The 14,800-nt window shown below is 38.7% G+C and overlaps 1 protein-coding gene across 5 annotated transcripts; it reads left to right on the forward strand.

Annotated features, from left to right (window-relative positions):
* Positions 1–11: 11 nt before the first annotated feature.
* On the forward strand, positions 12–13,620 carry cc2d1a (coiled-coil and C2 domain containing 1A). Of its 5 annotated transcripts, none has more exons than XM_037279670.1 (28): positions 12–187; positions 362–428; positions 508–640; positions 734–840; positions 2,372–2,590; positions 2,702–3,017; positions 3,098–3,207; positions 3,295–3,379; positions 3,571–3,654; positions 3,742–3,869; positions 5,179–5,251; positions 5,337–5,467; positions 5,766–5,871; positions 5,964–6,040; positions 6,149–6,244; positions 6,811–6,933; positions 7,328–7,386; positions 8,371–8,487; positions 8,863–8,936; positions 9,009–9,067; positions 9,135–9,286; positions 9,362–9,452; positions 10,272–10,427; positions 10,697–10,828; positions 10,897–11,023; positions 11,100–11,216; positions 11,291–11,338; positions 11,413–13,620. In XM_037279670.1, exons 2-26 carry the CDS (start codon positions 372–374, stop codon positions 11,213–11,215), a joined length of 2,928 nt encoding a protein of 975 aa, XP_037135565.1. In that variant the 5' UTR covers positions 12–187; positions 362–371; the 3' UTR covers position 11,216; positions 11,291–11,338; positions 11,413–13,620. The 5 variants fall into 5 exon arrangements, with proteins under 5 accessions (XP_037135565.1, XP_037135225.1, XP_037135394.1 ...); XM_037279330.1 differs by having other exon boundaries at positions 11,100–11,176; XM_037279499.1 differs by having other exon boundaries at positions 5,784–5,871; positions 11,100–11,176.
* The last annotated feature ends 1,180 nt before the right edge of the window (positions 13,621–14,800 follow it).

A 14,800-nucleotide genomic window follows, 5' to 3' on the forward strand; every position in this document is an offset into this window, starting at 1 on the left:
GCGTTTTGTTCGTTGCTATTGGAGATGTAATGTAGGAAGTAATTCCACTGCTTGTCGGGCTTGTTTTGACGGCTCGACGTCTGTTGACACTACACTGTTCTTATGACCTTTTACCATTTATTTCGGAACAGTATTTGACAACATTTGATATTCTATCAGCTGTCGCTAAGTGCGTGAAAGTGAAAAGGTAAGGAGTTTACTTTTAAAAAGGCATTAGCCCCACACAGAAAACTGCGACTTTGCCTTACTCGACCAACACTGATGACTACATTTTAAATTGTTCTTTTCATCGAAGGTAAAAATGTCCATCACCTATCTTTTTGTCGTTGACACAAATAATCAGAAGCCACGTTTTATATAGGTAAGAGTCGATGAGTCGAAGTCGAAACCCACCTCCCCGAGGTCAAGGGGCAGCACGCGCTAGACAGGTAACTCATCTGAGGTTTCGAACGAGATGACGATTCTTGAACACCTGTCTGACCTTCGACCTGTGTAAATGTGATTAAGATGGGGCTGCTCCTTGACCTGACCCCGGATGGGGGGATGGATGATGACGGTAACGATGAAGAGTTTGAGGCTGAGCTACACAATTTGATGGGAGAAGGAGGAGGACCGCAAAGGAAAAAACGTGAAAATAAAGGTGCAACGACCACTTGATTGTCTTCAATCCCTATGTACATTTATGTTGCTTGTGTCTCATGGTACTGGTGCTTTAAAAAATTCTGGTGTCTAGGTCCCGTTGCAATGGCTGACATTGAGAGAATGGCCGCTCTTTGCATGAAAGACCTGGATGAAGAGGACTTGAATGATGAGGATTTGGTTGATGATGAAGATCTGCTGGTAAAACAAACACTTATATTAATTAATTGATAATGTAACTATTCTGTATTCTAGCACTTATATTTTGCTTACATACTACGTCAGTTAAGCCTATCAACTGCACACTGAAGGAATAATAATTTAACTTAAATTATAATGTATTTGTCGATATTGTTTTTTTCTTACTTTCCAAATGTCTTTGAATGCACTTGATAATAGTGTGGCCCTTTTTATCACGGGAATATGTTAAATGGGGGATAGAAATAAATCTGAGATAAAGGTAATATAAAACTTTGTTGAAGGATAAGTTTACTGACTGACATAAAATTAACCATGTAATCTAACAAAGCTCTGCTAGTCCAATGATAACTCAAGGGTAAGATCTGTTGGTGCGTGTCAACTTCATGTTTCATACGGAAATACCAAAATTCCAAATTTTATTAATTTTTAATACTGTTGAGATATTGCAAGCATTTGTTAACAATTCATCTTTTAAACTAAATAAGAAAAAAAAGAACAAACACTCTGACTGGCTTCTGATAACAAAGCTGCTGTCGTTATCCATCAATTTGTTGTGTACAGGGAAACCAAAACTACAACGTGGCCTGCAACAGCAAAATAAGTTTGGCACACCTGACATAAAGTACTAGTCAAAAGTTTCAAAATGAAATTGAAATGGTCTCAAGCACAGTAATAGGTCAAGAAATGCCAGCCATTAAACTCTTGATAATGCAGAGCTGTGAGCTGAAAGTCATTTCTGGTCATAAAGTAACATCCACATCATAAAGTTGATTGAGAAAATAGGAACATGTCCAAAACTGTTATGTTGACAAAAGCTACCTACTTTGAAGAATCTCAATTAATATGAAACTAATTCTGTGTTGATTAACATTCATAATGTCGATGACAAGTGTTTCCCCCCAACCTTTTATTTTGTTTGTGTACCCTCAACCCTTTTTGGCATACCCCTTGAGACTCCCCTGACTCATACATGTTGATGATGATCCAAAAGTATAATGTAACACATTTAAGCGAAAATCACTTCCTTAATTAGAACATTTAATTCTTAGGTAATTTCTTTTGTTTTTTTCTTTTTAACCGCTAATTGAACATTAAAATTATGAATATGAATGATGGTTCAGAAAATCGATGGATGGAGTGATGGATTCAGGACATTTTAAAATAATTACAATAACACTGAACTTGAGGGTGTTTCCAAACTTTTGACTGGTATTGTATTCTATAATATGATAATACTCAATATACAATACTCAGTGGCATAAATACTCTTTGCTATGTGTGGACGATGAACATTAAAACAGTAAAATGTGGTAACATATTTGACTGCTGCCCAGGATTTTGCATCATTATGTGATAACTACACTGAAGGGGCGCGAGTCTAAATTCGGATTTGGCAGTGTACTGTAAAAACCCATGAAATATCAATGACTTAAAAATCCGTTATTTCATTGGGCCGCAAATGTTTGGCCACGATATAGCGAGGACTCCCTCTAGTGACATTTAGCATTTCATTATCTGTGTTTGTTCACAGGCGGAACTGAATGATGTTTTGGAGGACAATGAGGAAAGCAGTCCTTCTCAGATCTCACAGGCTCCTAGAGGCTCCCAATCTTCTCCTGCGAATTCCACTGGTGCAACTGGATTGGAAAGCCGTGTGTTTGAGCGCCTTGAGATGTACAAAACTGCCATCTCCAATGCAACTGCATCTGGGGAGACAAGCAAAGCTCGAAGATATGATCGTGGATTAAAGGTTTTGAACTGTTTCAATTTCAAGCCTTTTTTTTTTTCATTTCTCAACATGAGTGCCTCTTCTGCTAAAGTTGTAAATTATGCTTACAGTTCCTGTCCTTGCCATCCTTAGACATTGCAGTCCATGCTTGCATCAGTCAGAAAAGGAAAGCCAGTCAACGAGGAGGAGATGCCACCTCCTGTTGCTTTAGGCGGAAAAGCTGGTGCTGCAGCTGAGTCTGAATCCACAAACGAACAAGAAATGTCTGAGCCCACGCTGATTCCCTACCCTCCGGTCAATCAAAAACCTTCTTGGGAGACAGAGCCAGCAGCTCCTAATACTAAACCACTCCATTTAGCTCCACCCCACAACCCAGCTGCTGCCATCACTCCGGAAACCCCGATAATCTCTCCATTGACACCCTGTCATCCTGGCACACAACACTCAGGTTACCTGATAGCATACGACTCTCAAAGTTTCTCTTTCTTCGTGAAGAGTAATGTAGATGTTTTTCTTCTATTCTTTCAGAACTTAAACAGACAGTGTTGTCCCGACAGAGAGAGTACAAGCTAGCGGCCATACAAGCCAAACAGAGTGGTAACATTGAACTGGCCAAACAGCACTATGTCACTGCCAAGGTAACAGGAGTAAAAATAATCATATTGGCATGTGTAGTTTACTGGTAGAACATGTTTTTAAACACAAGATGGGCTCTTAATATGCAGAATCTGGACCCATTGGTGGAGGCCATTGATAGGAGTGAACCAGTAGACCTGAACTTGCTTCCTCCAAGCCCTGGTCAGTGTTCTGGTAAGCAGAATGTTGGAAAAAAAAACCCAAAAAACAGTTTCCTTTGCATTTTGTCATTCATGCACCAGCCGTACTATTCTCAGCTCAGTAAATTCTATTGTCCTGAGCTTCATGTTGAATCTTTAATTACTTTAATTACCTATACTCTACTGTTACTCTATTGTCAACAACTGTTGTGTCATGATTCACAGGAGACGTAGCCGAATCACACGCACTGCCTTCCGCTAAACGACAAGCCACTGCTGCTCCAACAACCACGCAGGAACCAGCCGCTGGCAAGTAGACATGATTCTTGTGACTGGTTAGCACTGTGGGATGAAGGTGATGATGATTGTTGAAATGTGTGTGTGCGCCTTTCAAAGACCTTCCCGCTCCCAGCAATGTGGCAGAAGCCTTGCAGCAAAGAATGGACATATACAAATCAGCAGCAGATGGAGCTAAGAGCAAAGGAGATGAGCGTAAAGCACGTATGCATCAACGTATTGTTAAGGTACACGTCATGGAGCTCAACCTTATAAAGAATCCATTAACAGCTTCAAAAGAATTTACATGGCACAATGTGCCACCTTTTTGATGAGGAGAATAATGTCACTATCGTTGTTAACTTGGAATCAATTACATTGTTTTTGTTCTGCCTAATGGTACACCTTAAATTCTTTTATGTACAAATCTGGCCTTACGTTGAAATGATAAATATAATTTACAGTTCTTAATTGCAGGGGAACCAGAAAGTAGAAACGTGTTTGCAGGGGTTGGGGTTAGGGCTTGCAAGTGTGCAAACCTTTTAATTTTGGCTGTGTTAAGTAGTAACCAGTCACATTCAAACTCAGTTTAAAGATCCTGTAAAGTGAACTCAGAAATGTGTGTGTGTGCAGCTATAAGGCCAAATAAGGATACTCATAGACAGAACTCAAGGATTTTCATGGTTTTATTTGAAGTAATTTAAAAAGATTTACAGGACAGGGAGTAAAAAAAAAAAAACAAGTGTCCCCTTGGCTTTACTAATTGGTCCCCGATGGCAAGAATACCTACGTAACATAACAGCCAAACATTTCCCGTGGTTTCAGATCAGATGTACACAAAATCGTTTTTATAAAACTGTTGCAATTCAGCAAAATCGTGTCCGGTGTGAGTAGTTCTGAGATCATGCGGCACAGCGTCTCAGTCGGATTGAGGTCAGGATTTTGACTGAGCCATTTCAGAACATGCATTTCTTCTTCCATCCTTTATTAAGCCTTAACTTTTTGAACAGATGGCCTTAAGGTCTTCTGCAAAATATCTTGATAAACCTATGAATTCATATCATGCTTACAAATCCCTCATTTTTACATTTTAATCATTCATTTGTGCTCTCTATAAAGTGGAACAGCAATGCGTTTGTCTGAATTTCTCATTATTATAACATAATTTTACCCTGTTCTGGGTAGCGTCCGAGAGCAAGTCGTTTTTTGTGCAGTCACTTTAAATGCAAATAAGATACTTCGCACCTCCCCCCCCTCTAGGCCGCAAAATATGCGCCTCCACTCCGGTCGGACATATTTGTAGTTTGTTAGCAGAGGTACAGTTATCTTGCGGCGCACAAACATTTTTGAACGAATAAAAGATGTCAACAACTAAAAGACTCTGACCCAGAGCGAGAGAACAGCGTAGACGACAAACCGGCAGAACCCCAACTTCAGATGAGCTATCACAATGGTGTGTTATCTCTCTTCACAGGATTTATCACAAAAAAAAAATTGTTAAAAGAAAAAAATGATTTCAAAGGCTAATGGCAAACTTATAACTTCTGCTTTTAACAGCAATACCAAGATTCTATTAAAGCACACAAAGCTGGCCGACCTGTCAGCTTGTCGGATCTACCTGTACCACCAGGTACATTTCCGATTTCACACATTGACAGTTTGCTTTTAGTGTGTATCAATTATATACTGTGTAATATTGTGTATTTCTTTTCTAGGTTGTCCACCATTACAGGGCTCAGAGAAGGATCCGCAAAACATTATGGGTGTCCTGGAAACAGCTATGAAAATAGCAAATCGGGATCCAGACGCAGAAGAAGACGAGGACAGTCCAAAAGAGACTGCCAAGGTAAAAAAAAACTAAGAAATATACTGCCAAATGCTCTAATTGATGTACAGCCAGGGATTTTGATTGGGTTGCCTTTAGACTCCAGATAGAAATACCATCTGTTGTATTTACTCGCATGCATTGAATCTTGACCTTTTTTTTTTTTTTTATTGTACCTTAATGTGATGTACCATAATGTAATATTTATATGTATTTCTGTTAATTTTACATTATATATTATTACGCAGTTTTTATTAAATGACAGTCACTATTCTTATCTCATCACTCTCTCATATCTCTATCTGGATCCTTATTAAAGACAGTTATTTCTCCTCAGTCCTCTGCGCGTGGAGTTGCCCAGAAAACTAAATCTCCAGCGTCTCAAGCCCCTGGGGTTTCCACAATACTAAAACTGGGAGCCAAAGGTGTGTTGGCAGTATAACTCTGAACCATGCCTGCATATTCATGCTTTTACTGCTGCATAATGCCATCACTTATTTTTTATTCATCATTGTAGCACAACAGCAAGTGGATTTCCTGTTGCTACGGCGACAGGCATTTTTGCGTGCAGCACTACACTCAAAAAAGATGAAGGTATTCCATACAGTTGTTTCTCCCTGGTAGATTGAGTGGATGACGTTTTTGTGTTTCTATAAGATTTATAACCACAATAGCCGTAGAAGTCTCAAATATATGTTGCAGGACATGACGGCCGCAGCGCAGCACCTCAGACACGCTAAAGGACTCGACCCCATGATCGAAGCAGCAAAGTCTGGCCTCCCTATTGATATCACCAAGGTTCATCATTTATGCATTTAAACTAATGAAAGACAAGATATTATGGTAGTCCTTTGTACCTGACACAATATGTTATCAAAGAAATTGAATGTGTGAGGTGTACCAAAAGCCACGGTGTGAGTTTGCGTGCGCACATGTGTGAAACCCACCGTACAGCCTGCATGTTGTCTGTGACTCTAGAATATAGCCCACGACTGCTTTGGTCTCGCATTTTGTGTCCTATACCTCACAGGTTTCTCTCTGACTGAGTCACAATGTAATTATAAAAAACAATATTATTGCTGTGCCTCTCTTTGTTTGCTTCTAGTAGTAACTTGTAATAGAAAATGGAAAGTTGATTTGAAAGGGGTGCATGTACCTGATATTTTGCCTGTTCGGCATCACAAATGAGCGTTTAAGTTTAAAAAAACAAAAAAAACAATAACAAAACACCCTATTTTTGGCTAGGCTTTTTGGTAAAATGGACGGTTGTCTGATGCTGATCCTTATTTGTGTCTTTTATTGTCCAAAATGTGTAAAAAATATTTTCTAATGTAATATTTTCTCCATATTTGTACTCATTTTAGATACCCAGCAGTCCAGTCAGTGAGGAAGACTTTTTGCTGACTCGTTCCCGTACATCACCTCTTTCTTCTCGTATCAGTGGACAATACCAGACCCTCATGGATCTTTTGCGAAAGCAGCATGAGGTTGGCATTCATTTTTTCTTGCACTGTACAGCAGCTCAAATGTATTCAGAAACATATGGACAAGGTTGTTGGTACTCCTATGTTATCAAAAGAAAAAGAAAGTATTCAGGGCAAGGATACCATCATTTTTGTCCAGGCCTCTTTCATTCATTTGCTTTTTAAAAGGAATCTGTTGAACCACAATTCGAAAGCAATGTCTAATTTTTATTGGGTACATTTCCATACATTTTTTATTACTTTTGTCAGACTGCGGTTATTTCTGTGACCATAGTGGGTTTGCATTTCATTAATAGACCAATAACTTTGTCCACTTGTGTACAATATATTGAATTGTCTAAATGTGGCTGTAAACTTTTCCTCTGCACATGTTTCTCTCTCCCAACTATATCTCCAGAAATGTCTGAGTCGCTCACAGCAGTTCATACTCATGGGCAATATTGGCGAGGCTCTCAAGTAAGACCATGTTGTGCAAAGGTTTTTTTGGTTATCTTATTTTAGTTTAATTGGCCAAAGCATATTATTCGTGGACTGCACAATCTAATTACATCCAATGTTTGGGACATTTTATCCTGTTGCAAAATAAAATTAACCAAATATTTAGCATTAAATGCTCAAAAAATTATAAATTCATTGGTAATGGTTGATTGTGATAGTTTAGGCTGTAGGAGTCCAGATTCACTCTTAATCTTGTTTGAACTAATTAATGAATGACATTCGATAAAAATAATGTGTATGTGCTTAATACCAAGACCGTATCCCATGCTATTCTTGCCACAGTAGGTCCAATACAAAAGATTAAAAAAATGAGAAAAGATACAATTGAGGCAAGTATAATTGATAAATAAAGAAAAAAGTTACTACACATATTCATATCGTAATTCTCAACTGTGGGGTAGGGACCCCGAATCCATTTTGGGTGGGTCGTGGACAGCTTTTAAAACAAATTACATGTATTCTTATTTTGATTATGTGTGACTGCTTCGTGCTTTCGCCACTAGTCTACTTCGTAAATAAATACATTACAATACAATACATCATTGCGAGCAATATGCTTTTGGCAGTAATGTTTTTATAGGTTATATTTGAACAAATCATGTTTGAAAAACTGGGTAATGACTGCAACAATAAGAAAATGCGGGTTTCAGGTGACAACAGTTGAAAACCACTGTATTTGTATAATATTGTTTTTGAAAAACATGTTTAACAAAAAATAGCATTCCTTTAACAGAACCTGTAAATTGTTAGTGTGTTTTCTTTCTTGAAATAAGGAGGATTATTAATTTGTCAAGTCCTAGCATCTTGAAATCTTGTTTCTTGTGCCTGTATTGAGAAACTAGTTTTATGGGATTACATTTGTACTTAACAGCTACACCGTAGTCAGGCCATGAATATTGTGCAAATATTTTGTGCTTTAGGGCTGTCTCTCTTTCTTTGCAGGTGTGAAAAGCTTGTAGAGGATTCCTTAAAAAATTTAGAAATACTGAAGGATTCCTACACCAAGGGCCATCCAGTGCCCAACTGTCACACGAAAGAGAAGACCTTCAGTGTTGTCAAGTGAGCAGTAAATGCATTTAAATCTACTGCAAATTGTCTATGACCTATTATTAGATTCTTATTTTCAGACAAATGATAGAACATTTTTGTTGTTACCTGCTGGTATATCATATATCAGACAGAAACCCTATCAGTCACATTTTGGTGAATATCATCTTTATTTTCAAAACTATTGAATTGTTCACACAGTTTAATCCATGTTTTCAAGGAGTTGATTCACAGTGACTCAGTGTGACAGATTTTTCTCAGGCTTCAGTAACCCATCAAGCTGGCAGCTAAATGACTCATTTAACAGTCCGATTTGTTTGGATCACAGTAATGCTGACTGATGTCTGTCACTCATACTGGGCTCAAGACACCTGTCTGTTTGTGTAGGAACTACCCCAATCTGACTCCCAATGACATGATACTGTACATCATCAGAGGCATCAACCTACCAGTTCCCCCTGGTAGGCAGATTTCCTGCCAATCTGCTCCAAATGAAATTGAATTTGAATTTACACCTCTGTCTTTGCCTTCAGGTGTCTCGCCTAATGATCTGGATGCCAGTGTGAAGTTTGAGTTTCCTTTTCCCAGTGTGGTAAGGAGCTGTAATATCAAGAGAGAAAAGAAGTGTTATTTAATCATTTCCCTTCATGCATGTGTAGGAGGAGGCACAGAGGGACAAAACCAGCACAATAAAAAGTACTACCAGTCCGGAGTTTAAAGAGCAGTTCAAACTCAACATCAACCGCGCGCACAGAGGATTTAAACGAGTCATCCAGTCCAAAGGCTTCAAATTTGAGATCATCCACAAGGGGTACAAATCCGAACTACTTTGATGTTGATGCCCAAATGATCCCTTTGAAATGAATGATATGCTGCGTGTGTACAGAGGCCTCTTTAAAACAGACAAGGTTGTGGGCACAGCTCAACTGAAGCTTGAGGGTCTAGAAAACCATTGTGATGTCAGAGAAATTATCGAGGTGAGTTGTTTTGATCTAAAAAATAAAAGTAATTTGAATGAAAATGTTAATGAGTACATTCATATCATCCACAAAAATTCAATCGTGGCAACTGGAGTCTTGGTTGTTGAGGATGTTTTTCTTTTTACTAGCGGTTTCTCCACATAGAATTTGGACATTGTTACCCATGTAAACATGGTCTTTATTTTTAGGCGCATATGAACTATTGACTCTGAACCCAAAGAGGCAGCTTTCAATGTTGCTTGGTTTCTCCAATCTAGACGTCACTGCACTACTCACAAGGCTACACTCATGAACACCATTGCTCCATTTGCATTTGGGGATTTTGTCCCTGGGGTGAACCATCTTTTATCTGTGGGTGCCACCAACTTTGAAGTACATTGGTATGTTTACGTTTGGAGAAAATACTTCTGTATATATCTGCGAAACCAGATAAACTGATAACAGATCTAGGGTGAGGCAGCCTCTGTCCTGTAGACTGCAGTTATGGTACCCTGACTGCTTCAACAGCTGGAGTGCTCAGGTTCCGGACCTTGTTTGTGGAGTCATTGGAGGTGTGGATAAGGTGTGGGCTATTTCCAGTCTGTGGAGGTAGAATGATGGCAAGATGTTTGGCAATGATGTAGGTGCTGGGCTCGATTCTATTAGCAATTGGCTCAAGTGGCGCACCCTCCTTGGGAAATTTTGGAATTTTTATAAATGCCAGGTGTTTGGTATAAGTGGTAGTACAAGTGGTCGATTCCTTCTTTTTTCATTTCTGAAAATATTAACATGTATATGCACACCTTTGCTTGCATGTGGATTGTTTGTTACTTTTAGGTGATGGATGGACGTAAAGCCACAGGTGGCAAGTTAGAGGTGAGGGTGAAGATCAGAGAGCCCATATCCGGGGTAGAACTCCAGCCTACGACAGAAAAGTGGCTAGTCCTTGAACCAGTCTCCCCTGTCTCACCTCCAGAGCGACAAAGAGAACGGGTAAGTCAATGACCTGTATTGCTGTCCTTGTTGAAAAGTTAGCTCAGGATGACATTGAAAACCTTATTTACCATCAATTCATGCACAAGTGTCAAGGGCTCAGTGTTGAAGATCATCACAGGTCCCAAATTATGCATTACTAAGTAGAGGATTTTGTTGAGAGCCTTTGCTATGGTGGTAAATAATTATTTCGTATTAATGCAGAATGGTATAAGAATGCGAACATATAATGACGTTTCAATAACTTTGTGTGTATTTTAATGAACCAGGTTCCAAATTTTGGATCTAAACCTAAACGTGAGGTGAGCAACAGAAGCAGCCACTCCAGCAGCTCTCCCCCTCAGTACAAGCTGCACAGCTTCAGCCTCCTCAACTACGACAAGGAACGATTAGAGAGAAAGGTATTTTTATGCATGTGGTTTGCATTTAATTCCTTTCAGATCCCATCAGTCACCATGTCCTCTCTCAGATTGCGGAGTACAGTAAGAACCGGCGGGATCCCCCAACTGATGTCTTTCATCAGTACAAAGAGATCACACACAGGCTGCAGTGGCAAAAAGCTCAGTTAGAGGGAGCCTCTCCTTCTCTGCTCTCAGGTAACCCACAAACATCTATTTTTCTATAAAAAAAACATACATAAATATAATTCTCTTTCTCCTTGTCCATGAGCAGAGTATGAAAATGTACTGCAGCGCTTCACCCAAGGACTCGCTGACTCTGTGAAGAAATTTTCAAGTCAAGGCAATCGGGTGAATGCGGTGTCAGGGTTGACTCCTGTTCAAACATGATGTCGGCTAATTACCGTATTTTTGATGCATCAGTTTGTCCCTGTGTAAAGTCTCCATTCTTTTTGCTCTTTATAGGATGCTGCCAAGGATGCTCTGAGCAGGATGAAGATGGTAGAGGCTGAGGTGAGGGTTCTGGTGCAGCGTGATATGTTTCCCTGTAAAAAGGCTTGATCTTGTGTGTCTTTTTTATTCATCAGCTGGAATCACTGAAGAGGAAACGCACTAGATAAGGGGAGACTAGTTTGGCCAAGGATTGTCTGGAGTAAAGTTGTCTTCTCTCTTCTCACTCACATGTACACAAAGATACAAACACTAGCACTCCACACTCAAGACCTTTGTCATGGTTCTATGCTGCACGACCATAACAAATGCAGGGAGCCACGTGTTAATTAAGATTATATTTTGTTGGGGGAAAAAAACCACAAAAAAGGGAAACCTAAATAAAAACAAATAGAATAGTTTTACACTAAAAAGACAAGAAGTATTGTTAAAAGGACAAACACTACAGTAAACCTTCTCAAAAACCCCCATGATTGTTTTATGTCTGCTTTCAAGTGCACATAACCAAAATGGGTACGCGCTTGATCAATACTCGGAGGTATTTTAGCACCTTTCCTCGTTATTTTATGGGTATAAGGATTTTAATCTAATCTGTCTGGTTCAATGTTCTCAGATTATAGTAATCTGCTGCATTTGCAGTGGTGTGATATGGGAGTGAAAAAACAAAACAAAAACGGGGCTTTGGGGCACCATAGCCTACATCACATAATGAGGGATTAGTGTTTGTGTCACCAAGGAGACAACTACATCAGACATAAAGTCGCCTTTGGGGTTGCAGAAGGGCGGAGTGTTAACAGTGTGCTATGAATGTTGTTGCAGTTTAGCACTGCCTTCTTCATCAGCCACTTGCTTTTTGACGCCTCCTTCACCTTCTCTGTCTTCACACTAATTCCCTTCACATACATTCAGGCATTACTCAGCGTTACATGCAGCTCCATTTGGATTTTCTTCTAAGTCTCAAACAGAGTTAAATCCTCGGTGCCGTCTAATAGAAAATAATTAGCGGCTTCTACCGCTATAACTGTGTATTCATTCATATACATGCTGGGCAGAGCCATCAATTTAAGATCTCTTTGATTATGTCTGATGTACTTTTTTGGTGCTCTTAATTATAATTTGTCAATTGAAATGGTGTTAGAAAAGATTACCGTCAATCCAACCATTTTCAAATGCTTCTGCTGTCGATGGTGGTGGGGAGCTTCCTTTCATATCGGTGACCTGCTGTATTCACGCGTGCTTGCTTACTGCCTCGATTCTCTCTGACAGTTAAGAGAGCATCATTAATGGCAGTCCATACTTGTGCTCTCTACGATGACGGGTCTAAATGTTTGCTGTTGTGTTGGTTTACATTTGGAAAATATAATTTGCATCACAGTTTTTGTCAAAATTATCCTGAGAGTTTTTTTTGACAATGTTTTCTTTCTTTATGGAGCAGACAAAAAATAATCCACGTGGATAGTGCTGAATTTAGATGATGTTCATATGTTCTTGGCCTGAAATGTTAAAAACAATCAAAAAATGATGAAAATGCCACTTTCACTTATAAATTCAAGCAGATTGCTGTTGCTATGGAAACAGTTTCGCAAAAACTATAAACTATAATTTTTACTGATAGTGAAGCACTATATCGTTAATACTTTTCACCCAATGAATTAAACAATTATGTAGTATGTAAAACTGCTTTGATGCATCAGTAAAATAGCCAAAATCGCTCAAACCGACTTCAAGAAATATGAATGTATTTTACCCATGTCACCTGATCTCCCACCTGGTTACACAAGCTTTTAACTCTACATCACCTCAAAACACACAAACACAACCTGACACATTACCCGCTCTTTGAGTAAGAGGCTGTGTTGTTGTCATGGTGACAAGATCATCAGCATTCAGTGAGGATTTTGGATGGTTTGAGTTGTGCAGAATTACATACATACTGTAATTCAAAACTTTGCTCATCTGGTAAAAAAATTACTTTCTCACACACACACACGCATATATATATATATACACGTGTATGTACGTATGTATGTATGTATATGTGTGTGTGTATAATGAGGCTCCATCGTTAGAATGACTGCAGGGAAAGCGGTGTGGCTTATTATTGTCATTATTTTGTCTAGTTCTATGTATTCCATTGGGTTGCGCTTGTTGAACAAATCACCTTTTTTTATTCTGTTCTTCCATATAAGTGCAATCAGAAACTATTTATATACAGAACAATGGCATTTGATGCTTTTTCTCTATTTTCAAACGTGTCATGACAATTTGTGCATCTCAAAGCGGGAATGAATCAAAAGTGTAATATGTACAGGGTTTGTTTTAATATGAATAAATGGTAAACTCTGTGTTTGTGTCATTACACTGTTCGCAATTAATCCCATTGTTTCTCAATGTTTGGTAGAAGGCAAGATCCTTTAGAGGCCATATTCAGATTTCACACACTGTTATACATTATTTATGTAATTAGAATGTAATTTATGTTCATAAAATTTGGCACTGACAGTTCATGGGAATATCCCCACTCTATGCAGTGCATACCACAATTGTTTAATACATAGACCCCAAATCAGATGTAAAAGGTCCACACACCCTGGTTCGAATAGCTAGGTGTTTGTGATGATTAAAAGAAATACAGACCAAGATAAATCATTTATAAAATTTAACCATGAATTTGACATATGTACGTACAACACAATTGAAAGTTTTATTTTTTGAGTGGGAAAGTAAAAATATGGAACATCAATCAAACTGACCTCTTTGAATACAATTTAACATGACAATGACTGCATTTATTATATGTTCACAGATAGAAAAATGTCTGAAAGATGGAGGCTCGGTGTTGTTGTGTTCTGGGGTGGCTTTAATTGCTCAATCTGGCACACTTAAATCTGTCTCGTGTACAATAAAATCTCAAGACTACCAATATAATCGAGAAAGGAATGTACTGCCTAGAATCAGAAAGCTTGATGGCAATTGCAGGTCACAGGGCTTGCAACATCATAATGACATAAATAAAAACAACAATTAATAGCTAAGAGCAAAACAGATTATGTTGAAGTGATCTAAATCCTATTGAACATCTTTGGAGCGAACTAAAATGTGCCATCTGCAGGAAGCATTCTTCAAACCTGAGACAATTGGAACAGTTTGTTCATGAAGTATAGGACAACAGTCAACTGAGAGATGCAGTTTCACTGAAAGTTAGAAAAATCGTTTCATTGCAGTGCAATAAAATATTTTGTTAAAGATACCATTGAATTTGTCCAGGACTGTTTTATGAGTTTTAAAGTAATTCTGCTGAACCACAATGCGTGATTTCCCCCCCGCCCCATTCATCCAATTTTCAGAGCAATTCTTTCGCGAAAGCAATATTGAAGCTCATTGCAAACAAAAATAAGTGTAAACAGAGCGACCGTGTGCAGCAAAAATAGAAGCATTGTTGGTGGAAAATGCTTGCTATTGTCGGGGGAAACGGGGGGCTTTGCTGTTATGCTAATAACGGCTTTGAATGCGAAATTTCCCTTG

This window comes from Syngnathus acus, chromosome 1, assembly GCF_901709675.1.
Source record: "Syngnathus acus chromosome 1, fSynAcu1.2, whole genome shotgun sequence".
NCBI classification, from domain to species: Eukaryota; Metazoa; Chordata; class Actinopteri; order Syngnathiformes; family Syngnathidae; genus Syngnathus; species Syngnathus acus.